The 27007-nt window shown below is 40.7% G+C and overlaps 1 protein-coding gene across 3 annotated transcripts in view; it reads right to left on the minus strand.

Annotated features, from left to right (window-relative positions):
• The window catches only part of FBN1 (fibrillin 1), a 256463-nt gene that overhangs the window by 66025 nt on the left and 163431 nt on the right, over positions 1–27007 (minus strand). For all 3 annotated transcript variants that reach the window (XM_060005191.1, XM_060005190.1, XM_060005189.1), the window contains 17 exons: positions 25955–26080; positions 25707–25835; positions 24762–24887; positions 24533–24658; positions 23251–23373; positions 21612–21737; positions 19513–19638; positions 11432–11554; positions 11158–11280; positions 9597–9722; positions 7688–7810; positions 5812–5934; positions 5357–5521; positions 3034–3102; positions 2823–2948; positions 1476–1598; positions 665–823 (listed from right to left, as the gene is read on the minus strand). In XM_060005191.1, coding sequence (XP_059861174.1) covers positions 665–823; positions 1476–1598; positions 2823–2948; positions 3034–3102; positions 5357–5521; positions 5812–5934; positions 7688–7810; positions 9597–9722; positions 11158–11280; positions 11432–11554; positions 19513–19638; positions 21612–21737; positions 23251–23373; positions 24533–24658; positions 24762–24887; positions 25707–25835; positions 25955–26080 — 2142 coding nt within the window. The remainder of the gene's footprint in view (positions 1–664; positions 824–1475; positions 1599–2822; positions 2949–3033; positions 3103–5356; positions 5522–5811; positions 5935–7687; positions 7811–9596; positions 9723–11157; positions 11281–11431; positions 11555–19512; positions 19639–21611; positions 21738–23250; positions 23374–24532; positions 24659–24761; positions 24888–25706; positions 25836–25954; positions 26081–27007) is intronic.

Here is a 27007-nt window from a genome sequence, read left to right on the forward strand (position 1 = left end):
CAGTATCAAGGAGTTGATCTTTTCTGCTTTTCTTTAGTGTTGATTTTGCTTTGCGGTCATTGAGACTCTTAGAGTCGATCACATCTCTCTCTATATGAGCTGCTAGAAGGTTTAGAGCCCAAGTTATTGCTCGTTGCTGGCAAGTGTGTAGGAATTCCCAGCTTGGATCTTGTGTATTACCCTTGTTCCTTGCTCTGAGTTTCTTACCCTTGCTTTCCATTTGCATTAGGCCTTCTTATTTTACATTTGCATCTTTGTGGGCCACCTTGAATTCTTTCTGGAACAAGATTAGTTATAAATAAGTAAAATTGATAGGACTATGGTTTACTTATTTGTCATACTGCTTTGCCCAATGTTTCCAGACTTTTAGTTATACGGCAGACTCCATAACAATGGTAACAATGTTTATATTTTTGTGATATACTGAGTCTATGCGTCTGGTGAATGAACCTGGGTATAAATTAGAAAGCATATTCTGTGACTCAGTTTTCACCTGCAAGTACTAAGATCAACTGTGACTTTAACTATTTGCCCTTGTGAGCTAATCTTTTCTTATGAAGATCAACGATGCACCCTTTTCTTCCCTTGCCGAGATTCATTTCCCCAACAATGTGTGGGTAATGTACCGAGCTATCTTTCTGGTAACGGTGAAACTAAAACTCACCTGTGCTTGGGATGGGACACTGTTCACAGGGCTTATTCCAGGCCCGGCCAATGTTGTAGGAACAACAGCACATCTTCTTGGTCATATTGAACAACAGTTCTCCGTCGCAGGTCTGGTTGTCAGCGTAATAGTTCCTGTAGCACAAGCTTCTCCTCATATCTAGAAGAAAGGAGGAAGTTAAGGGACTGGCGATGCCATGGGGAAATCACGACAGGGAGATTCTAAGGGGATACTTAAGGAGTGAATCTCTTTTGAAGTGTATTGTAACTTGACTTCAATCAGGGCAGGAAAAGCCTGCTCTCACACAGCTCTCCGTCGTCCTATGCTGCTACAAGAAAAAGGACTTTGAGAAATATATTCCCTGTTGTTTTGTGCCACAGAACTTAGTCATTATGTAGCTGCGGTGTTAATAAACTTTACGTGACTCTCCACCCAGTCTCCTGGTAAAAATTCTCCACTGCTATCTGGCAGTGATTTTCTCATTTCCGACTCATGATGTTTTAATACTGTAGGTCAGTGCTGTAAATATAGTTGTATAAAGATACACCCAAAGTCAAACAAAAGAAGTACTATTAAACCTTTGTTTGGGATTTTCCAACATTACATTTTAAAGAAAACTCCCAACCACCCACACGAGGTGGTGAGAAAAGGCCCTTATGCTTTACAGGAGAGGAGGCTCTCTCAGTGAAAGGGTGGCAGTACTCGCTCTTACGAGTAACGTAATGCTGAGGACTAACTGCTGGCTCGGAAGCTCTTTTTCTCTTTGCAGATGAGGACCAAACATGCACTATAAAGAAAAGCTAGGACTTACCCATGCAATTATTCCCCCCATTCACTTGCATGTAGTCTGGAGGGCAAATACAGGTGTAGTTGCCCACGGTGTTATAACATGTCCCTGGACCACAGATTCCGGGAGTTTCACATTCATTCACATCTATAATCCAAAGAGAAAGTGGTATGTGAATAAGGAAATTTCACTCTTTGGAATGGTCTGGTACTCAGGGTCAATATAAATGTTGATGGTCTTGGAGAAAATCCACAGGGCACTTCGCAACCTGGATAAGGAACATGGATGTTTCATTCGTCAGTGTCCTTAGTCTGTGCTAATGTGTGCATTTTCAGGAGAGGAGTTTTAGAAAAGGAAATTTTACCTTCTGATATGAGTTCTTAATAAACGAGTCCAAAACATCCTCAAACACGTGCAGTGATGGTAATGTGGAGAAATTATCATTCTCAAGTATCTTTCAGGAAGATAGCTAGGTACTTCATATGTTCACAAAATCTCAGGAAGGATATGATATATCCTGAAGCCATCAAAAACTGGCTTCATGAATCTGCACTGGTAAGACAGCACAGAAGGAGGTATATCACGCCTCCTTCCCCATTTTCAAACACAGGGGCTGATTCTAATGTTTGTTAACTCCATGGGTCTTAAGATGTGTCATGTGTATTGTGATGCTTGACTAATACTCAACAAGGTTGTCACTGCCGAGATCACCTAATAAGCCTTTTGGAGAAGCAGAGGAATATTTCCCCTCCAGGACACAGGGAGGTCTTCTCCTCCCAAATCCGTTGTGTGACTCCTGTATATAGATGAAAACCATTTCCCCACGCGGGTCAGTGGTCCACGTGCTCTGAAAGCTAACAGTGGTCGATAGTCTCCACCTTCCCAGTAACACAGGATGAACAGGAGTCATCACTTGCATCATAAAACCAAAGGGGCTGCCTCCAAAGAGAAGCTCATTTAAATGCTTAGTACAAATGAGAAGTGGTAAAGGACAAGAAGAAGAGCCCAGAACTGTCCAGAATATAGAAGCCACTGAAATGAGACCTGTGCTACTCCGATAAAAATGGCTTTTCTGAAAAGCATGGAAAACTCTGCAGGCATAAACAGGACTATGGCTCAAGATAACAAAACACCATTTCTCTCAAAAAAAAAAAAAAAAAGAGGGCGATTTAGGGTGTATTGGACATGATATTCTGTCACTAACATGAGCGCAAGCTGCCACGTGTGGCATCGTTTCCTGGCCACGTTCACACTTAGACTATTGTGCTGTATTGCTAGAGTCTCAGTTTCCCTGGTGACTAACTGTATGCTGTTTTTCGAGGTCAGTTCTTAATATCTGAAAGAACCTGTCATCCTAAAAGGGCCACGTACCATCACACACTCGGGTGTCTTCATTCAGGTAGTAGCCCGTCGGACAGCGGCACTGGAAACTGCCAAAGGTGTTGATACATTTCCCGCCTTGGCACAGCCCTGGGAGCTCCTGGCACTCATCGATATCTATCAAAACGACAACGACAGCATTGTAAATAAAACCGAGGAAGTTCCAAAGGTGCGCACCTTAAGATAAGCGAAACAGAATTACCTTCCAATATGACCGTGATAGGGTTGGGTCGAAAACCTTCTCCTCCAGGACAAAGAATTTTGTACTCAGCTATGGAAACAACAACAAAAAGATCAGACTGAATTCTTCTGAATCTAAAATTTCTAGAAATAGTATCCTCAAGAGAAAAACGGACATATCCATCTTAAAATATTCATTTTCAGGCATCTTGGGCAGTTACCCCACTCACCTGAAGCAGGTTAACATCTTTGTATATACTTCTCCTTTCAAATGGCTTTTTCTATGTGTGCCAAATGTAAGGCTACTGTCCTCAGTCTCTGAACCTTCCGCCTACTCTCTGGTCTTGTGTTCTTATGAACTATTTTATTCTCTATCTCTTATGTTCTTATGAACTATTTTATTCTCTATCTCTTATGTTCTTATGAACTATTTTATTCTCTGTCTCTTATGTTCTTATGAACTATTTTATTCTCTATCTCCATCATTATTTCTTTTTAAAGATTTTCTTTCCCTTTTTATTTTGCAACCATCTCCTCCATTTTTATGTTTTGTTCAGTCTTATTTCCTGGGAATCACAACTTCCCTTAATATTGTGAATCAGCTTGTCTCCAAAACCCTTTCCAAACAGAGCCTTAGGAAAAGCTGTTCTTTCTTGGTTCCCATCCCACTTCTCTCCTCAATGACTAGAGAGTTTTCTTGCCCCTCTGTTTCTACTGATGGCAACACTAATTCCCCTGGTTTCCAAAACCAACTTTTTACAGTGTCCTTTGATTCCCTCCATTAATTCTGTCATCCAAGTATTTCACTCGAAAACATTTCTTTCAGTGCCATGCACCGGCAGTGTGAGCCATACAGGAACACATGGATAAGAATGACCTGAATCTGCTGTATCATCCTGACAAGCATCTGTAAGAATCAGTTCTTTCATAATGATCATGGTCTCTCCCAATCTGATAATCCCCCTCCTCGATTTCTGAAATTATATGTATATATGCATAAATGTATATATGTATGTATTCCAGTTCTAGCTCTGATCCAGTTTGAGGTGGGGTGGACCTCTATTGCTTGGCTAATCATTGTTACTCAATAGAACTGACTCCCCCTGCACCTCACCTAACCATCTTGCTTTGATTCTTTCAACATCAGTGAAATTAACTATCCTCCTCTTTTATTTTTCTCTCCCCTTCCTGCAATCATCCACTCTTTTTAAGTCCCCTCTTTCATGTCACACACCCTTCCTTCAAGCCCCAGTTAAAAAATGCACCAAGTTATCACCACACACTGTCAATCACAACTGACTTCCGTTTCTGAATAAAGGAGAGAAGGAGGAGCCTGCCAAGCACCCATCCCTGTGCTGAGTGTTTTACGTGAGTGATTTCATTTAATCCTATGAGGCATATTATGAATGAGGAAACAGGCTTGCTGACTCCACAGTTACATGGGTGGCGAGTGACACAGTCCTCACTGGAACCAGGTGTGCTCTTTCTCCCACTCACGGCACTGAGTCTGCTCTTCTTTCTTCCCTTATTGAGGTCTACGTTGAATTACAGCTCTTATGTTTAGGTCATATTTTGCTAGACTGTACACTCCTGGAAGGCAGGAACTACCCATTAGACTAGAATTAGCCATCCAATTATCCATAAATTATCACCTCTGCACACACAAAGTACCTCCTCTAGGTACTCAACAAATAATTTCAGAAAAAGTAAATAAGTGACCCTTCAGCAAGGAAAGAATCAATACCTATCCCAATATACCCTGTAAGCAGCAGCCACTGACCTTTGCCCCAGAAGCTACATCTGACTCTAAATCGTAATACAGCATCCGCTTAGAAAAAGGAAAGCCTTTTATGTTTTTAGAAGACATGTCCTTAAAATCACACTCTAAAGCTTTCTTTCAAGTCATACCATAAGAATGGAATGATTTTCCGTTTCATATTTGCTTAGTTAATTGCTTCTTTTTCACCCAGGGAAACTCCCATCTGTCCTAGAGCTTCTAAGACTAGCCAGTAGATGACAAGAGGAGAGATCAATGTGCCCTAATATAAGTAACCTAGCCTGGAAAATCTTCTTTAAAATACTGCTATCTTCTTTTCACTCAGACAGAAATGAGATGTTGCCTGCCCTACTTGACCTTTTAGTGCAAGCCAACTGGGGACATGTTCTGACTTCCAGATTGGGAGTGGGATTCTTCAACAGGGCTGGAAGGACTGATCTCCCCTCCCTGATTAAAGACTAGAGACCAGTGGCAGCTCCCTCCCTCTGTGGCTTCTATTCTCTGGAGCTAGAAAGGAGAACTGGACTGAGCTGGAATAATAATAATAAATAGGAGGATGTCCACTTACATGTGTTCACAGCAGGGCACAGCTCACAAGGAGTACCCCAGGCTTTACCCAGAGAGCAGCAGCAGGAAGCCTTGGAAACACCAACTCCAATTTCATTGCTACAGGCTGTGTCTCCATTGTCTCCTCGAGGTCGAACATCCAAATAGCAATTTCCAGAGCGGGTATCTATTTACCATATACAAACAAAAAGGCATCAGGCAAATTCTTTCTACGTAAGGGTTGAAACCCACTTCCAAAAAACGGTTTAATAACCGTAATTTACTAAGAAACTAAAAAGTGCCCAAACACATATACTGGGAATTTACCTAGAGAAAAGGACCTGAAAGTATAAACCATATTTAGGAAATGTTTAAATTCTTATACGATTACTTTTTAAAAATTTGAGGATGTAACGTTCAATGTTGCTTTAAAAATAACCAACAGTATGTTTCTCTGAAAAGTTTTTAAGATCTTACCAACACAGCCAACTCGAGTTGGATTCAGCTCAAAATCGGGTGGACAATCACAGGTATAGCTGCCTGGGGTGTTGACACAGTTCCCACTGATACACGTGGTTGGATCCAGACATTCATTAACGTCTAAAACCAAACAGCAAGGGGCAGAGTTATCACCCGAGCCAACGCGGGGAAGGCATCACCATAAAACGGTAGCACCAAATCTAGCGCTCCCAACTAGAATTTTTAAGAGTTTCCAGTTGTAATTACCCCTAGAAATATAGTCTTCCACTTCTGAAATAAAACCCCTCAGGAAGGAAATATGTCATAGTCTTTGGTCTCTTTCCCCTGGAACACATTTAGCATTCAAATTTGTCATCAGGAGAAAATATAACTTTGGAACTAGGAAAAATATTTCAGTGAAGGTAACTGAAAGCAAAACACTACTGTGACCTCGGTCAACCAAAACTTCAGACACAGGTTTTAAGAAAATATATTTAATATGTGCAGCTTGTTATTTTATCAAATGAGAGCAAGATGTCCCAGGGAACCGTCAGTTGCAGGCGACTTCTGCTGCCTCCCCCGCTAGGCGTGCTTGCCTCAGTACAGCTGAGCGCAAGCACAAACACACACACACGGGGCTTAGCGTGTTTCTGCAGGCCTGCTAAGAGTCTCTCTCCCGTCGCTGATGCTGGGTTGAATATTTCCCTTTCAGTTTCTGTTCCAAAAACATGTACAGAATTCCAGATATTTAAGACAGGGGTTTTGGCGAATTCCACCCCCGTGCAATCCTTTTGTCTATTTTGAGTACTTGTAAAATATTCAAGAACAGACACGCTGATTCAGAGAGAAGAGACTGGGAAATGAGGATGATACTTCCTGCTCCGGTCCTCCTGTTCGGTCGGACCTGGTAACCCTCTTGGAGGTTCCACTGTGGAAAATTCTTTTGCTCAAATCGCATGTGACCTTAGAGGGAAAGGATAGACTAACAGGAATCAGGGTAGGTAGAATGATGCTGGTGGTGATTTGGAGAACTGAGGAGGAGGCGTGGCAGTGGAGAGGTGACTTCCTGCTGTGTGCTAGAGGCCGGCTTGGTGTCATAATAGTTTTTTTGAAAAACCAAGAGAAGTAGGTGTGCTTGGGCAAGAATACCTTAGTCCTGAGCAATTTCAGGGAGGTGGTCATAACTGGAGAGCCACTGAGTCACGGCTTGTTTAGGCAGCTGGAAAAATTAGGGCTTTCTTGAAATCCTGAGCCCGTACAGAATGGAACTTATTTCCTTAGTATCCTTGAATCGAAGGGGACGCTAGGGTGGAGAACTGCAAATGGCTCTCAAAGTCTTAACTCAGTGCCGAGATCAACCAATGAGGATCTACAGAGTGCCTGCTATGGCTTTTCTAATTTTTTTTTTTTAATGTTCCTGAAGAGTTCTTTGCTCTACAAGAAAACGATCGACACACTGGAAATGGGCGGTTGACTTCTAGGTACCGCGTTCTCTGGTGACCACCAACAGGCCAGGGCTCGGAAGGAGTGGGTGTCTCAGCAGAGAAGTTCAAGGCAAAACCCATGATCCCAGGGCCCAGGCTTCAAAAGGAAACTCTCCAAAAATGTGCCCAAGGAGAAAAGGAACGGCAAGCCCGGAACATGCCTCTGTAACCATGAGCTTGATTCTAGGCTACTAACTCTGCACCTTCAACTCTCTTCAACTTTTTCCTCTGCATGCTCATATCTAATCAGTTCCAGGTCTGAAGAAATTTATTCCGTGATTCCTAATGCTTCTTCATCCCTGCTTTTCTTTCGTGACTCTGCGAATATCCCTGTGCGATCCTGCAAGGCCCCAACAGCTGGGTCCCCTGGGACGCCTGGGAGCAGATTTCCATGCAAATAGATGCCTTACCTGTGCAGTTCCCCCCGCTTCTGTCCAGTTCGTAGCCGATCTCACACTCACAGCGGAAGAGGCCAGGGAGGTTGTGGCAGGTTCCAAAAACACAAATGTTTGGAAGAGAGCACTCGTCAATATCTTGGGAAAGGAGGAAAGGGGGGAGAAATTAAATTATTTTTTTGCTAAAGAAACTGCCTGATGTAATTAGGCAAATGATGTTACTATTAAGAAAATGAAGACTATGTGACATCGACCTAGGTCCTTCTCCTGTAGACTTTCAGATATCTGTCATCTGTAAGGAAGTCTCCTAGGTGAGAACTTCCCTTTTCTCAGCCCCTATTACATGCCAAGCAGTGGGCTAAGCATTTTATATATATGCATCTCATTATGGTGTTTTTATGTAGCTCCACATCGATAAGAGCCAACAAGCCAACTTAGACTAAACTCTTTGGTTGTTCTTATCTATACGTTCACTGTTTTTGTTGTGAGTTAAAATTTTAAGAACCACAAAGGCTTTGTGGTAACTTTTATCGTCAGTTTTTGTAGTCCTCTGTGTTCCTAGTACCGTGGTGTGTGTTTGCAGTTGTTGACGGAGATCTAAAAACTGCGGAGGCTTTTTCCAGGCCTCTGTCCCTGCCTCACGTTAACATGCTGCTTGTGTAACTGGCAGGCAGGCACATCTGCAGCCTTGAGACTGGCTTTTAATAGCCATGAACACTCTGCCAGCGATGATTTATATTAAGAACAAACAAACAAACAAAACATTCCCTTATAGCATTAAGGGAAGCAAAACGTTCACTGTGCCTATTTCTGCTCCCAGAGGTGGCACAGTACCTGTTTTCCTTGGATGTTCACAGGAACAGAAGTAAACAAGGCATTAGGCACATGATCAAGAGCACAATTAGTTTCTTGCCTCGGAGGAATTTTATATCAAACTCTGCCTATTTCATATAAACTGTATAAAGAACATCCAATGGTTCCATAACAAAGAAAAGTATTTACATAGAACTATATGAGGGAATTAGTATACATGTCACAGCTAACGACTGACTTTGAGTTAATGTCCTAGTAACAAGCAACAACGATTAGTTAAGACATTAATCAGGGTCTTGTTTAAACCTCTACTGTCAATCGTTACCGTGTGTTTATTTCTACTGAAATTTTTTCAGTTCACTGTGGTCACTAATTCTTCTCAATGAGGGATAATGTGCTTCAATTTGACAAGTGTGGGTAAAGAGAAGAATCCTGTGTTTCTTAGTGGGATCCATCCTCAGCCAACAGGCTCTCAGGACTCTTCCTGTCTGACCAACACTTCTCAGGAAGATGGAGCCTTACGCTGAGAGACATCTTGACGTATGGTATCATCCCTAGGGGTCCCTTACTAAGTGGATTTGCAAAAGACTGTTGCACGTTCATACGTATTAGATATTTGGAGACCATGTGAGACATAGCCAGGACATTGTTCTACCTACAGACAAGACTATCCACTCTGCTGTTATTTTAAAGCCTTTATTTCTAGAAACAAAACCACAGCAGAGATTAAAAACCGTGTTTCCATATTTGAAAAGAATCCTTCACTATCAGGGCACCAGCACTTTGAGCTCTTTCCGCCAGCAATGGGGATGAATGTGTTGCATTGACTTGGTTATCCCCATTCTCCTATGACTGATGGGTGTACTCTTGCAGATCATCTGGCCAAGGCTGGATGTGCAGCTTACGGCCAAAGAGCTGAGATTTTCTCTACACAAAGAGCAATGGTCCAGCTGGAGACCCAATCCCTCCACAAACTGAACTGACCAGGTTAGATGGGAAGCCAAAACACAACTCGGTGTAAAAAACAAACAAATGAAAGGCATCAGGAATGTTTAAATAAGCTGATCTCATCAGGCCCCGCAAGGCCCCCGGCCGCTTGCCCATCACTTACCTTCACAGGCTTTCCCGTCAGCACTGGGCACAAAGCCCATGTCACATTCGCAGCGATATCCTCCCGGGGCGTTGAGGCACTGGCCGTTGCCACACAGATTCAGATTCTCAGAGCACTCATCAAGATCTACAGCCAGAAAGAAACACAAGTTACTCTTCCTTAGTTAGTTTTCTGATTCCTCAGGTCCAACAACTTTTATAATTGTCAGCTTCCTGAGGGTAGCGGTATTTCATCATCATTTCTACTGGACACATTAAACTCAATTTTCTCTTTTGAATACTAATATTGAATATATAGTCAACATGGGGTTCAGATACAGAATCCTGAATGCTCAATTATCGCTAATGGGTAGTAAGTCAAACACATCATTCACACTAAGACTTTTGCAAGCAGGGTCATCAACGTGAGGACACATCCATGACAGGAAATAACACGTCATGGTTGGGCCTGATTCTCAAGCTTAAGGCTCTGCTCAGATGGGCAGCAAAAGCCCTAGAATAGCAACTATAGAGGAGACCAAAACTTCCTGCTTAATCTCTTCTGAGTTTTGCTACTAAGCACAGGTGTTAACTATCAAACACATGAACCATACATGCCTGGTACATGAAACTTGGAATATTTTCTAAAAAGCAATGGGAAGTTTATGATGACGGAACTTCACTGGGTTAAGCAAACACAATTTCAAGTATGATAAAACTTTTAGTGAGCTAAAACAAAATCCAGATAAATCACTTACTGGCCCTCAGCCCCTTTTACGTTTAAATGGCTTCTTGTGAGCAGAGTACTCAGGATAAACTGATGCTTCAGGTCCTATGAGCTTCTATGCTACCTAACGGCCAATGAAAAATGTACCTCAATATCTTATTTAATACCAATGCCCTGACTTAAAAAGGGCTGTCTGTATATACATGGTCATGATAAGTGTATATATCATTTCTTTATAATCATACATATTTAAATGTATGTAATAGTTCACATTAATTCTATGACTATTCATTAGCACTGAGAAGAAAATGTCATTAACATATTGTAAAACTGGAAGTGAATGAATTCCTTTCAAAGCAGTTATGAAATTCTCACTTATACTAATGTGGAATGATAACAACGATGGCAAGTGGAAGAAAAATATATGCTGTTGATCTGATCCAGAATGTCTAATTTCTTTTCTTCACGTAGGTTCCTCCAGCAAGTTCACACTTGGTTTTAATATGGAAAACAAGTCAGCAGTGAGAAACAGGCACAAAAATATAAAGGCTAAGGGTTATGAAAGGAAGTGTGATTTATTTTAAACTCATGACATCATTACATACAGTGACACAAATATCAACTATATAACTATATATACACCTATGTAAATATATATTTAGTTTCTGAGGTCTCCCTAATTGCGTCGGCGACAAATTTCCATTCCACAGGAATGTCGCTTCAAATAACCAATATTTTCTGTTTCAGGTTGTCTATAACTGACCCAGCCTTCAGAAAAGAATTGATGGTTTGAAAGACGTCGAGCACCTTGCTTTTCTGACTGCCGTTTACACAGCTGTTTCCAACACGAGCCTACCTGTACAAGTGAAGCCATCGCCTGTGTATCCTTCCTTGCAGAGGCAGCGGTAAGAGCCCATGGTATTCTTGCAGTCTGCGTGTTGGCTGCACATGTGGGTCCCATTGGAGCATTCGTCCAGATCTTAAGGAAAGAGGCCACACATCATTATGAACAGAAAATGTGACATTTAAAATCAGTAAAACACAAATTAAATTTTTCTTTACAGAGCTGATATTTTCGTATTTATAATCCATGCAGTTCGTGAGAAGCAGTTTGTTATTTTCCAACCCACCGGTGCACTTAATGCCATCTCCAATCCACCCGGGGCTGCAGCTACATTTGAAGCTTCCTGCCGTGTTGGTACATACAGCATGTCTGTCGCAGTTGTGTGCTCCAATTTCACATTCATTGATGTCTGGAAAAATAACCAGTGGTTTAAACAAAGTTTATAGCAAAGATGCCTTTTGGCTCTTTTAAATAACTTAGCAATATTCAAAAGTTGACTTGCTTTCACATTTCTCACAGTATAACATAGATTGGTTTAGCATCCACATGTATAAGCTACATAAATTGAACAGATTTAAATTTCAATTTATAAAGAACAACATACTGCTACTTGCTGTTGTGAACTCTAATTATTTTCCATTATTTTAATGTAAGTGTCCAGCCACTGCAAAACAAAATGAAGCTCCTTCCAGTTGAAGATCTTAAAAAGTGAGTTGCCTAACATTCTATCCTATTAATGCTCGTGGTCATTTGTTTCTATTCCCAATATTTTTATTAAATCAACTATAGAGAAATGATGCACATTGCTTTCGTATCTCATATAAAGGAATACAATGTTGTTGGCATGTTGGAAAACTTTTTCAATCACATTCTATACACTAAATATATTTTATTCTTAAATGTAAAACACCGTATTATTTAATCACGCTTTATTTCTATAAAAGTTTTACTTTAGGTATTGCTAATTCAAGCATTTGCAGAGAATATTCCTTAAGGCAGTGTGTGAACTATCTTTTCTCTAGCCAGCGCTTTGGGACCCAAGCCTTCTTGCATATTTCCTGTAAAACTCAAGTCAATTCAAGAGAGATTTTTCAGTAAAGGGAGAACCAGATTAGGGCCACATTGCTAAAAGACTTCAAATTCTCAAAAATTCTCCTCCATTCTTCAAAATTCCATTTCCAAATTTAGCCAAGATAGATTCTATAATATAAAAGCATTATAGAAGAGAATGTATGTAGAGAACAAATGTATGGATACCAAGGGGGAAAGGGGCAGGGTTGGAGGAAATTGGGAGATTGGGATTGACACATATACACTACTGATACTATGTATAAAATAGGTACCTGAGGGGAACATACTGTATAGCACAGGGAACTCTACATAATGCACTGTGGTGTCCTAAATGGGAGGGAAATCCAAAAGGGAGGGGATATATGTATATGTATGGCTGATTCATTTTGCTGTGCAGTAGAAGCTAACACAACGCTGTGAAGCAACTATACTCCAATAAAATTTAATTTAAAAAAAAAGAGACTATAAATTATAAAGTAAAATATGTTTTGTTTCCTGTGATATTGTGATTTATAACAAGAAGTGTATATTTGGTCTTTGTCCTGTTTCTGGCACAGAACTCCTAAAACCCTTGGGATTTCCTAAGTGCTAAGAGCGGAAAAGGTGTCTTTTGTTATGTTAATGAGGTGACGTTTGGAAAGCACTTAAGGATGGGGGCTGGTTGCCAAGAGAACCAAAGGCATGATTAGAGAGGTGGAATTTTCAGTCCCACCCCCTACCTCTAGGGAGAGCAGAGGGGCTATAGGTTGAATCAGTCACCAAAGGTCAATGATTTAATCAATCGTGCCTCTGTCATAAAGCCTCTAGAAAAAACCCCAAAGATAGGGTTTGGACAGCTTCCAGGTTGGTGAACAGTGAGGATCTGGGGAGAATGGCTTGCTCAGAGGTGGCATGGAAGCTCTGTGCCATCTCCCCATACCTTGCCCTATGCATCTCTTCCATCTGGCTGTTCTGAGTTATACTCTTTTATAGTAAACTGATACATCTAACGAGTAAACTGGTTTCTTGAGTTCTGTGAGCCAATCTAGCAAATTAATCAAATTCAAGGAGGTGGTGGGAACCTTTGGTTTAAAGCCAACTGGTCAGAAGCACTCATAACAGACAACCTAGACTTGCGACTGGCATCTGAAGTGTGGACAATTTTATGGGACTGAGTCCTTAACCTGTGGAATCTGACACTATCTTCAGGTAGGTGGTTGTCAGAATTGAGTTGAACTGTAAGACAGGGAGTTGGTGATCATTATTGGAATTGGTACCAGAATCTTATTTCCCAAAATTGATCTATTTCATAATGAAAGACAGGCACTTAACCTCATAACCAACTTTTTCATTAACTAAGAACAAGAACTCCCAAGTATGGATACGATGATTCTGTATGGAAACCAATGTCTAACATAAAACTTAGGTTAAGAAGGCAAATCTTGGCATATGAAATGTTGCAAGAATTTTCAGTGATCGCTTGAATAGTGACATGAAAACTAAACTGGGCAAGCAACTTATGTTTACCCTTTTGTTTACTTAAGAAGCCCAATTAACTGATTTGAAAGTGTTTGGAAACATGGTGTTGGCCAACTGTTCCATCTGAAGTTCTGAAATGGTCCTGAGATCTCTGGCTTTGTTATAACTTCTAGAGCAAACACAAAATAAAATGATGTTATTTTTCCTGCAAGAATATTTTGCAATATCACTAATAAGTATAAAATGAAAACACGCCTAGAAGAATGTTCTTACAGTTACAACGTATTGTGTAGGTGAATTTTAATGTAACCTTGGCAGCCACATGAACCTACTGAGTTATTAAGGCAGGTCAAGGGAAGCACATACCGGGCAGCTTTAAACTTGTGACTGGGAGCTTTAATCAACGGACTAATTGAGCACGGCACATTCCAAGGAAATGAGGAGGAAGGCCAGCCCAGGGATAATAGTGGTAAATAGGCAGGGAATTCAAGAAAGGAAGCCTGACCTAAGGGCTCCCAGGCAGGGCCACAGACACTTCTTTCTTCCTCAGATAATCGCTCCCCTGGGAGTTAATGATGCAAAGTGCCGCTCTTGCAGTGTGCTGCCGTAAGGTCCCTCCTTTATTTGTCCTGATCTCTGAGTTAGGTAGAAACAATGACTTTCGATCGCCTAAGTGATGAAACCTCTAGATGTTCAAGAATCAAGGAATTTTCTAAGTGCAGAGACCTTAGAATTTGACTTTCCTAACCTTCGGTTTCTCAGAGAAGGAAACAGAGGTCCCCAAAGGCATGGGAACTTGTCAGGGCCCCCAGGTCAGTGAGGGGAAGAGCCAGAAGCACCTGGAACCCAGTTTCCCATCCCGTTTGGGGCTCTCTGTCTTGAGCCACAGCTGCCTAATCAAACTGATTTCTTTAGTCACATCAGGACTTTATTCTAAGTCCTGATTAAAGGTCTGCTTTCAAAATCTTGGCGGTATTAACAGACTTATAGAAATATTCACTAATCTTTTCTACTAAGTACAGTTTTCAGAGGTGATCGTAGCCTGTCAATCTAGTGATCCTGTCATCTTTTTCTTTTCAATTTTCTAATGTCCAAAGATGCTCTTATTTTCATGTGGGTTTTTTACCTTCCATATTTAATCTCGCAATTAAGAAAATAACTATTGTTTTTTAAAAGGAGAGTCTCCCTCCTTTTTGTCATCATGAATAATATATGAACATAAATTTCTAATTCAAGAAAATATTTGCCGTTTTACCACAATGTTTTCAGGGTGAAAATAAATTATATTTGCAAGAGGCCGTGTATCGTGGGCTTTGGAATAGGAGGGAAGAGTAACTCAGGTGCCCATATTCAATTTTCCATTTTGTGAATCTTTGTATAAGTCATTATCTCAATGGCTTACACTACCGGTATGTCACAAGTGAATTAGAAAGACTTGGTCATAATGTCTAAAGGCATCTCTGAATAAAAGGTTTCTTCACGTGTGTGTGTGCGTGTACACACCATTATTCATTAATTGTTTCCACGGCAGACTTGGGCCTAAGACTGTACTTCGTTATAAAAGCAAACAGAAGGGGAAACTGAGCCATAAGGGAAACAACCAAACAAAAACACCATATTCAAACACTCCACTCTTCAATAATGTGAGGGAAACATAGCGCACGCTTGCCAAGAACATCTCTTTCTGTACAAATGTTCTCTTTCCCCCACAAGTTTGCTCCAGACAGAAAATTCCTTTTTAAGATTAAGCATACGCCAAGAAAAGCAAAGAAATTCAAATTTAGGGCTGACACTGCAACCTCCTTCACCCCACCAAAGCTCCCTCACAGAGACTCAAAGGTCCTACTTGCATGGCTCTCGTGAAGGGCAAGGGTGTGGTCTGAGCAGACCCCACGCACAGGTTCTGGGTGTGTTCCACTTGAATCTGACATTCGAGAAAGAGATTGTGCTCTGAGCTGCTCTGGCTTCCTCTGACAGTCATGGCGGGAAAGGCTGTGTCACCCACACAAACGCCTGCCTTCCTGCCATCTGGGCACCAGTCACGAGAACCCTAGTCCAGCAGGGCTGGCACACTGTGGCATCTCCTTGGTGAGGCGTTGGGGAAGAGGGCGTTAGGGTGAATGGAGAGGCCAAACGTGAAGGCTACTTGGATTTTTCAGTTTGGACCCAAATTTGAGCCACGACTATTTAACTGAACACCCACAGAGTTTTCACAGGCTGACAGCCAGTGGAGAACAATTAGCAATGATAAGGGGCTGGAAGGAAATGAGGGCAACTTGTCACTGAGTGCTGGTGGTTTTGAAGTACGTGATTCTCTCGCATGGACTATACCCACAGCAACATGTCTTGTATGAAAAGCTGAACGATTGAGAAATAGAGTTGCCCAGCAATCCTGCTGTTTTAAATGAAAACAATCCTGATTTTCATCGTATGCCTTACTCACTGACTGAGCGAGCGAGCATGTGATGGTAGGTGCATTCTTACAGATCAGCATGAGAAAGCCAGGACGCACCAAGGATGGCACCTAGCGGCAACCTAGTTTTTCTTCTTTCAATTTGTTGTCTGATTACGATTATGTAGAATGGGCATCAGAAGCCTTGTATGTGTGGGCCACAGAAAAACTGTAATCCAGCCCCCTTAAGCCAGGGATAGAAGAGATGTGTTCTAGGTTACAGGAAAATGTCCATTCTCCCTTCATTCAATTGAACGTTCCCCTCAGCCATGTCCACGATTTGAACAAAGCTTAAGGAGAAAAAAGAAACACTTAACATCTGTGTGGGCTGGGAATGTAAGTCAGTGGGTGGATTCTGAACACTGCTAAAGTGATTGGGGGGAAAAAAAACATGTTTATTTGTTAAAATGGAAACAATCAGTAATGACAAGGGAGCTGAAATATTTAGACAAAGCTGTAATGGAACCCAGAGGACATTTTTTAAGTTCTTGTGAAACAAAGTTCCTCCCTATGAAATAGCATACATATTTTTATAATTCCTTTACAAGGTACTCATTAAAATATATGTGTACATATGATATGTATGTATACATATTATATATGTACGGAAATAGAAGTAGATCTATTTCTCTTGTCTGTCATTAAAACATATTTCCAGGTCTGTTCTTCACTGTTATTTGTTGTAAGGCTTGCTTATCCCATTAAGCAAGATACATATCTCTATTTACATTAGTTGCCTGGGACATTATAAACACTTGTCTTTAACATACTATCACCAAGGTAACCTGATGGCATTCTAAGTTGTGAGTGACACAAATTTTAAACGAAAAGCAGGCTAAAAGAGCCCTAGTTACATGGGATTCAAAAAACATTTTGGCTCAGATTTTTTAAAACTTGTTTTTGAGTATACCAAACTTGCTGCCAATTCCTGTTTGTGTAAGTCATTTCCAATCAAATGTGATACCCTTGGTTGTTAATAGCAGGATTTACAGAGAACCTCTTTTTCTTCCTGCCCTAATACACCCTCGCCTTCCATACTTCACTGCAGGGCTGCTTACCCAAGGGGAACACTTGCATAACTATGGAGCACCCTGGTGATTTCTTCAAGCTCATGAACCAGTAAAAGAACTAGGAATAAAATCCAGAGGTCTACTCCTTTACATCAGAATATCACATACCATGCTACCATGATATTAAAAGGACCATGAAATTCAATTCTTCTTCCTACAGTACTAGCTGAATTTTATGCAATTGAAAAATCATTTTAGGCTATAATTTAGAAGTGGGAAGGGGGATGTCGGCCTTTGGGGAAAGCTACAGAATATTTCTTGGACTTCAAATCCATGTTTCTGTTCATGTAATTTACTAAAAGACTGCTGTTCTTAATGTAAAACTGGTGTCATCTCATCTAATGTGGAGTACACAGCTCTCGTCACTATAGTCTTAGTGTCTGTGCAAACTCAATTATGAAAAACAAGCCTTTTCATATACAGAGTAAGATTTTCCTTCTCTAAACTGATTTCAAGCATATCAATAAATAGAAGTACAGAATTTTGCTAGACTAGAAGTTATGGTTTTAATTAAAATGGCTTCTAGACACTGTGTCTATGTGTCCCATTTTATAAGGACAACAATAGCTACTATTTACTGACCAGCTACTGTAGGCCAAGCACTGTGCCAAGGGCATTACATGCATTATTCCTCATGTACCTAAAATGATATTAATGTTGCATGAAAATTTAAGCTTTCTTCATGATAAGAGGCCTAAAACAGTCAGCCTCTGCACATGCCTCTGTTAGCGGGAATCTGGAGCATGAAATTCTAGAGATCTTTTTCTTATAGGGAATGAAGACTGTCCCATTAGATTAACTTCTCCCTTCATAAGAATCACGGTTCTCTGGGTTGACTTGCAGTGAGTTCAACCTTGCCAAACAACGGTATTAGCCTCTATTAGGTAAAATGCAATATAGAACTGTCCTACTTCCCCCTGCATTACTACCAGACCAACACCCCTTATACCCTAAGTCCTATATTTTTAATGAAAGCTAAAAATAAATCTTGAACCACAGATATGCTGATATAAGCATCATTTGTACCCCAGAGACCACATGAGGACTAGAGATTTTAAACTCTGTGCCATTTATCAGAATGGACCCCTAGACATGCTTCATATGAAGACTAATATAGTGAGCATGAAAGCATTCTAGCTACATGCTTTTTATAATTTGGCTAGAATCTGTCATTTTTGAACTGATCGTAATTTATTGGTGATGTCTATATCTGTATTTGAAACTTTGCATAACTGAACAGTTTAAAATGATAATGCATATATTGGGAACTTTCTTGAAAAACGCTGATATAATTAAGAAAAGGATCTGTACCTGTACCACACTGCCTATCTTCAAATATTTTAACGTTTGTTTTAAGTCACAATGGCTTGCCAAACTGGCTTTTGAAATTAAAGTCTATTATTTGTAAAGAAATGATGCAGTTACCTAATTCAAGCCCACCATGGTCTCCATTATGTTTTAAATTATGTTATAGGCCATAATCTGTTTTATTACTATAGGTAACTACAGTAAAACTTTATTGTTCCATGTACTAAGCATCACTGCCTCAAGTATGAAAACATCAATTAAACACTTAGAAAGAACAACATTCACTCAGAGTGACTGCTTCCATTTGATGTTTAACAGAATAATCTCCTACAAATATTGTGAAAAGACCTTCTTATGTGCTATTGGTATTAAACAAGCAAAATTAATGGTTTAATTCTCACTTCATGAGATTTGCTAAGTGCCACAAATAAAGACTAATTAGGGCTAAAGCAACTTAATTGAACAAAAGCACATTAATTTAAGAAACTAGAAGACTGATGAGACTTGATGAAATACATGAATTGTAGGATGTGTTGGGTTTGTTTTTCCACATCTTTATTGGAGTATAATTGCTTTACAATAGGATGTGTTTCTTTAAAAAGTAATTTCACTTATAAAACCTTAAATGAAAGGGGTGGCAGTGGAGGCTATTGGGAAAGGTCTGCTTTAATAAAGGGATATGTTTGGTAGTTAGCACGTTAACTACTTTGATATAAAAATGTTACTTTAACCTCATAAAATGTTGATATTTATAGTGTTATTTATGGTGGTAATTTATCTCATATGCCCTTTTTTTCACAGGTAAAGGGAAAAAAACCTCACCTTAGATCCAATCTAAAGTATGACAAATTTCAGAGAAGTGCAGGCTAAGTTAATGAAAAAATACTATACAAAATGCTTTATAATGCAATTAAAATATTAATAGTTTTCAAACTTATGTTAATCTATAATTATGGTAGCAATCTCTTAGCCACTTATGGTTTTATTGTTCAATTTGAAAAAACATACCTGTACAGCCAGTTTTTCCTTTCTTGCCTGAATATCCCATATCACAGTGGCAGATAAATGAGCCTTTAGTGTTTTCACAGGTTCCACTTAGGCAGATATTTGGATTCAGATCACATTCATTGACATCTGTAAAATACAGATATTATTAATACATATAACCATTTGTTTGATATCACTGAAAATTCTCCCCTGAGATAAAGCAACTATTACAAACAAATAGAAAAGATGAAATGTTTTCACTCAAAAAAAAAGTATATTTACATAGCCCAATTCACATTTGCGTCCTACATTGAAGGCTAACCCTGCAGACCTGCTTTTTATCTGGGCCACAAGCAGGAGGTCAAGTAATCAAATAAACTGACTGACTCGAGGTTGGGGATAGAGCCTGTTTATGTGACAGTCTAGAAAACTTTTTCAAACAGCATATTCTGTTGCAAGATGAAAATTTTAATTCAGACTGCATGATGCCAACATTTTAGTTCCATATCTTAAAAGAAAAGATAGATAAACTAGTAGTCTTAGTGCAGAGAGTTACAAACTTCACTTCTTTCCCAAATTAAAAATTATCTTTTTTTATGACATTCACTTTAATTTCTAGGACTTCACAAATATTCGGTAAGCGTTTTTGAAAGACACAAATGGGATGTGATTTTAAAATTTCAATTCTAGACTCTTGCTTCTGGCCAAGATGGAGTAATAGGAACCAAATTTACCTTCTCACCTAAAATACCAACAACAAGAAAGGACGATATAGGCAACAAAAAACAATGATTCCTGAGAGAAAAAACAAACTAGATGGGTTCTACAAATGCCCCAGATTACTGTGTAGGGAGAGTTTTAAGGCAATGGCATAGGGAGGGGGATGGCAGATGGAACCAGGAAATGTCCATGAGTCGAAGAGGTGAGGGGGAAGGCCAAGGTAGCTAGAGTTCATAGGGCTGAGTAAAGGACAGAAAAGAGATGTACAGAGAGAGAGAAGGAGAGACAACTCCAGAGATCTGCAGAGGGTCCCAGTCAAGCACCCAGATGAGTAGTGATCAGTATATTCATGTAAGGAAACTCTCGATTCTGGAGTAAGCACTATCCAAAAGAATTAGAGGGAACAATCATCAGAGTTCCCAGAAGGCGTAGAATTGTGCCTTCTCCTACCAGCCAGACTGGAAAACCTTGTAATTCACAGGGAAGTGAGTAGAGTGTCCAGAAGGATCCTGCCTCAGCAACAGAGAAAATTAGCCCTACCCTGACTGCTGCTTAAAAGCTTCAAAGCAAGACTTTGAAAGAACCGATCTGTTTCCAAATAACTATGTTCCAAAATAAAGCTTCGGAATAGAAAAATATTCAGAACCTAGTAAGGCAAAATTTATAATGTCTGGCATCCAAGCAAAAATTACCAGGCATTCAATGATGGAGGAAAATATAGCCCATAATGAAGAGGAAAGTCAATTTATTGAAATGATCCAGAATTGACACAGGTGATAGAATTAGTAGACAAGGACATTAAAACAGTTATTATAACTGTATTCCCGTATTTAAAAAGCTAGAGAAATTATTGGATATATTAAGTAGAGACACAGAAGATATCAAAAAAAAGACCCAAATCAAACTTTTAGAGGTGAAAACTGCAATGTCTGAGATTAAAAATACACTAAATGGGATTAAAGGCAGATTAGATATTACATTAAAAAGTCTGATAGATTTGAAGACAGCAATAGAAACTCTCCAAAACAATCCATTCTAGGATTTATTGCATTCTTGTCAGAAAAAAGTTTTGCTTGCCTTAAGCAAACTAAACTCTAGTCACAGCAAAAGGAGGGTTAAGTGGACAGAAGTAATGCATAGACATAAAAGAAATGTCTTTTGGTCACTGGAGTTGACCAATGGTTAGCTCAGTCCATACAACATATCTGACAAGAGCATCATATCACAGTCACAAGAGAGTTGCTTTTTGGAGTGCTAGCTTTGGATTATTATTAGTATTATGCTCCTAAATATTCTTACTTTTCCCTTAGGATCTATTCACTACCCAAACAAATCTTTATGTAATTTAACAGTGCTTGTGAATAACTAGCAAATTGGAAAATTCTGTCTTTTTTGCTTACCTACACAAGTCTTCATGTCTTCAGATGCCATGAATCCATCATAACACAAGCACCTGTACTCTCCAGGTATGTTTGTACACTGACCACCATCACAGATATTGGGGTTATCTTCACACTCATCAATGTCTGCAGAGAATAAAACCAACAATGGCATGTTGTTGATAGGGTTCCATTAATCATTGATGAAAAAGTTAAGTGACCCAAGTCAAGTAACTTCAGCCTGCTCACATAAGACTGTTAGCTCTGAAATCCAAATGACACTTTACATAAACTACCCCATCAGGTTATCTTGGGTAAACAAGGGGAGAACCATTTTCAAGATTTATAACATACAGTTCAGGATGGAGGCCCACATGCACTTAAAAGACCATCATTAAAAAAAAAAAAAAAAAATGCATATCAGTACTTGTGAACACAAGTACTTGAACACATACTAAGTGTTCAATAAATTAGCTACTACTAGTACTACATATGTAATAAAATTTTAATAAAATGTAATAAACATTTAGGTAAAGTCCAAACTCAAGAAAAAAAAAAAGACCACCATTTAATTGACACTTTTATCTCTGATACAAATTTATCATTCAAAAATGATTATGAATCTTATTTTTCTAATTGTCAAATTTAAATGCCTAATGTCCATTATTTGCTGTTTTACAGATATTTTAAGATAAAAAATGCTTGAAATAAGCATATCTGCTTAGATTTTCAAAATTTAATTTTTATAGCTGAATTTATATCTAGGGCTTTTTTTTTTTTTTTTTTTTTTTTTTGCGTTATGTGGGCCTCTCACTGTCGTGGCCTCTCTCGTTGCGGAGCACAGGCTCCGGATATGCTGGCTCAGCGGCCATGGCTTATGGGCCTAGCCGCTCTGCGGCATGTGGGATCTTCCTGGACCAGGGCACGAACCCGTGTCCCCTGCATCGGCAGGTGGACTCTCAACCACTGCGCCACCAGGGAAGCCCTATATCTAGGGCTTTTAACGTAGATTTTACTAGGTCCAATAAAATAACTTTGGTTCCTAAACCTAAGTTTTCTTCTTAACCTGAGCCAAAATTAAAATCCACATTACCCACTTCATTTCCCATCTCCGGCTGACTACATGGCTCTTCTAGCCCATGTGGTACAACAGGCAGTGTAAATGAGACCAGCAGTTCTCAAATTTTAGCACAAATCCAAAATCACTTGGAAGGCCTGTGCAAACAGACTACTGAGATGCCCCCGTAGGAGTTTCTGATTCAGCAGGTCTGGGGTGGGGCCTGAGATGTTGCCTTTCTAACACTTTCTCAGGTGGTACTGAGGCTGCCCGTCCAAGGAACACACCCTGAGTAGCACTGAAACAGGCCATGAGATCAGATTCTTCAAAACTCTGATCAATCAAGACAATGTATTTTATATTCCACTTATTGAGCATGCGCCAGGTCCTGTGCTGAGTGCTGGACATACTCTTCCACACGGGCAGTCTGAGCCCCCTTTTATAGATGAGGGATCAGATGCCAAAGATCTTCATCGAGGACGCACAGCCGAAAAAGTGACAAAACAAAGCTTTGAATTCAGGACTGTCTGACTCCAAAGCCTGAACCACTCCACAGAGGGACCTGTTAGTGAGAGAGTTCCCAGGAAGCTAAAACTGACTTACCAGTGCAGGACCTCTGGTCAGGCATTAGTGCGAATCCTGGCTGACAGCTGCATTCATAGCTACCTTCAGAGTTTGTGCAGAAGGTCTCACAGCCACCGTTCATTATGCTGCATTCATCGATGTCTAAGAAAAAGGAAAATAATATCACCTTCCTCTGTGTTTGTGATGATGGCACATGTCTGAAGTTTCCAGGTACGTGTGGGTCAAATAAACAAAACAAAATACAAAATTATACAAGCATCCCAGGGCAACTGCAAGTCACTGCATTGTTTGGTTCCTTCCACAAATATTAACTACACCTACTATGTGCTACAGATGAGACTCTAACAGGGAATGAGATGGACACTCTCCCTGCCTTCATAATATTTATACTGCAGTTGGGGAGTCAGATGAACACAACGTATGGTGTGCCACACACAATGCAGGAGAAGTGCTGGGCGCTAGAACGTATCTTAGTGACAACAGTGGGCATGTGGGTGAAATTCTCTGGGTCACAGATTCCGTTACAAACTTGACATTCAGTTTGGCTGAGGTTCCAGTCCTTTTCAAGGACCTGAGCTGGAGTTCTGAGTTGTCCTGAGCCATGCTTCGGAAGAATTTGGGCTGATTTATGATTCTGGGTAGAAACCATGTGAGACTTGGCAGTTCCACATGGGGTATACCTCAAACCAGGCAAAAACTGGCTGTTTCTACAAAGTTTCACTTTGACTCTAAAGCCATGGGACTTTCTGTGCCGCTCTTCCCAGCACAACTAAACCTCCTAAGGGCCAGCCACAAAGCAAAACGCTTGTCCCACAAAACCTCATTTTTAAGGACTGCCAGACTTGGCCTCTAGTGCATTGTAAGCTATAAACATGCTATGGTCTTCTTCCCAGTAATTATTCTTTGGAATCTCTGAGCTGCTCCAAACCACCTAAGGGTGGAGATCACACCCTAAGCTTTCTGTCTTCCTCCCGGCACTCAACCAGGCTGCGTTTATTTCAGGCGGTACTTAGTAATCACTGGCTGATGTGCCTGGGTGTGCATAGGCAGAAACAAAGCGTGTGCTACCGTTCACTAGTCAAAGCAGCATGGGTCAAATTATACTTGCTAGAGCTAAAACACTGTACAGCCTTCACTGAATTGGTTCTTTAAACAGATGGGGGAGGTGAGATCTAAAGATCGTGAGCCACCACGAGAAGACCTCCGGAGAAACAGGAAAGATTAAGTAAAAGTAACTAGCGATGGAAACAGAACTCGAAAGACACTAAAGAAAATAAATAACATACCATACAGAACTTACCGACACAAAACAGCCTGTCGGGGGTGGAGTGGTAGCCGGGGTTGCAGGCACACTGGTACTTCCCTATGAGGTTCACGCAGCGGCCGTGGGGGCAGAGGTGCGCGCTCAGTTCACACTCGTTGATGTCTGTATGGAAGATGAGAATACCAAGCACCCCGCCGTAAGCCTCGGACTCTGGCAGGGGTGTGGGCCGAACGACTGCCGGCAGGTAAGTGGTCTTCCTCCTTACCTATACATGCTGAGATGTTGGGGGACAGCTGATGGCCAGGAGGGCATTCACAGCGGTAACTTCCCTCGGTGTTCAGGCACACGCCTCCTCGGCACAGCAGAGGATCTCTCTGACACTCGTCAATATCTGCAAAGTGGAAATGACCCCTGTTGAAGCTGTGGGTGGTCGTCCTGCCAGGGCCCCACGACCAGGCCAGTGCACTCATTGCTCAGTTGCTGGGAGTTCTGGCTGCTAATGGCTCACAGGTGTCCTTGTTGGAGAACCGCTATCCACCTCACTCAGAAATGCCCGGGAGGTGAGAAATTACACCCCGCTCCCACGCTGGGGGCTGCCCATGGCCAATAACTGCTTGAACTGACGTGGGAGTATAAACTCTCAGCCTCCTGGCGTCGAGGTGGGACAGCCCTCGGGTACTATTTCACACTCCAAGGCCCCTGTGGGATCAGGTTAAAGCTAAAACCCAGTCGAACAACTTGCTTCTCTTCTTCCCCTGCCCTAAGCTGCTTCCCTCCCTTCCTTACAGGTTCCTCCTAAGAGCACCCCCTCAAAAAATACCCCCATCTCAGTCCTGTTGCTAGGGAACCTGATCTAATGAAACTATCTTAATCAATCTCCTTTGCTAAAAATGATGAACAGAAACCCTAGAACGTGACCCCTAATATAGCTTATGTTTGAATGGTTCTCTCTTCCCTGGGGTGTCTATTCCAGGTGTTAAACTCACTTCTCAGGGACCCATACCTGGTGTCCGAGGCCACCCGCTGCCCCAGAGCATGAATTCCCTCATTCCTTCCACATGTCAGTCTCCCTCTGCCACAGTCCAATGCGTGACTCACTGGTCAGGAGACCAGCGCACTGGGGGAGCAGGAAGAACCGACATAGGCGATGAGTCACCAAAGCTTCTTGGAATGTTTCTTCCCTGGGCTGATCAAATGGTCACGCACTCACCCATGCAGTTCTTCATCATCATGAATCCACTTTCGTAGCCTTCATCGCACTTGCACTCAAAGTCCCCGGGGGTGTTCACGCACTGGCCTCGGCCACAGAGGTCGGGAGAGATGCGGCATTCATCGATGTCTGCACAAAAGCAGCAAGTGGCAGCAGATGAGCCTCAGGATAGCTTTACTTCTTGTGGCAACATGGTTAAGACCAAGAGTTCCAGAGGGTATCCCTCCAGGGTGAGCCCCTTCACTGACCTGTGCAGTTCCTTTCTTCAGAATCCAGAGCAAAGCCACTGTCACACCTGCACTTGAAGCTGCCGATGGTGTTTCTGCACTTGCCATGGGTGCAGAGGGTGGGAATCATCTTGCACTCATTGATGTCTTCAAGGAAAATTAAATGTGGGAAAGGTCCATAAGTGACCAATTAGGAGATCTCAACACCCCATTTTAAACCCAGGAAGTTAGAGGGTCTTGGTCATACTCATTTTAAAAAATGTGTGATGATCCATGAGAAATAGGACTTTGTAAGCAGATCTAGACTTTTAAACTTCTACATTTTAGAAAGTATTATTGAAGAAGTAAAGAGTGGGTTTATTTGGACTTCTAAAAGCCCAGCACACACCAAACGCTGAACTATTTTCCGAATGAAAGAATAAGAAATTCTAAACCACTAGTGTCTATATGTAAGGCAGGTGGAAGATTTTCAAATATATTGTCCTACAGCAAAGCAATTGAGTATGTAGTGGAATGAGATATTCACTTAGCTTTCTGATGCTTTTTTTTAATACCTAAAAATAAGAATTTCAAAGGAGATGCCATTTTAACTCCTTACAAATGACGTATACCATTTAAAACATGTTCTCAAATAATGTGTACTAATTTAAAATATTTTCTCAATTAATATGAAGTTTGCGTTAATATAATTAATATGTACAAGAGTTTCTTGAAGACTGCATATGTAACATGTAATTTGAGTAATCTGAGTTTCCCCTTTTAGGGGCCTTTCTAAAGCAAGACCTAGAGCTCAAGAAATGCAAGTTCATTTCTACCTAATGTCATGAGATACAGAACTGGCAGATTAAATCTCAAGAACGTCTAGTCCTTCTGCGGTAATGGATTGCCACAGCTTTTGTAAGCAAATCATCCAAGTTCCTTTGAATTTACTTGAGAGACATTTTAGAGGGCCGTCTAGAAACTGTCTCTCTAGACAGTACAATTTTAACCCCAGGACTTCTTGAACCAAATGCTCAGTAGAAAAAAAGTCTACACTTTTTAATATAAGGATAATTAAGTGATATTTATATACTC

The sequence above is a fragment of the Delphinus delphis genome, chromosome 2 (assembly GCF_949987515.2).
Source record: "Delphinus delphis chromosome 2, mDelDel1.2, whole genome shotgun sequence".
NCBI lineage: Eukaryota > Metazoa > Chordata > Mammalia > Artiodactyla > Delphinidae > Delphinus > Delphinus delphis.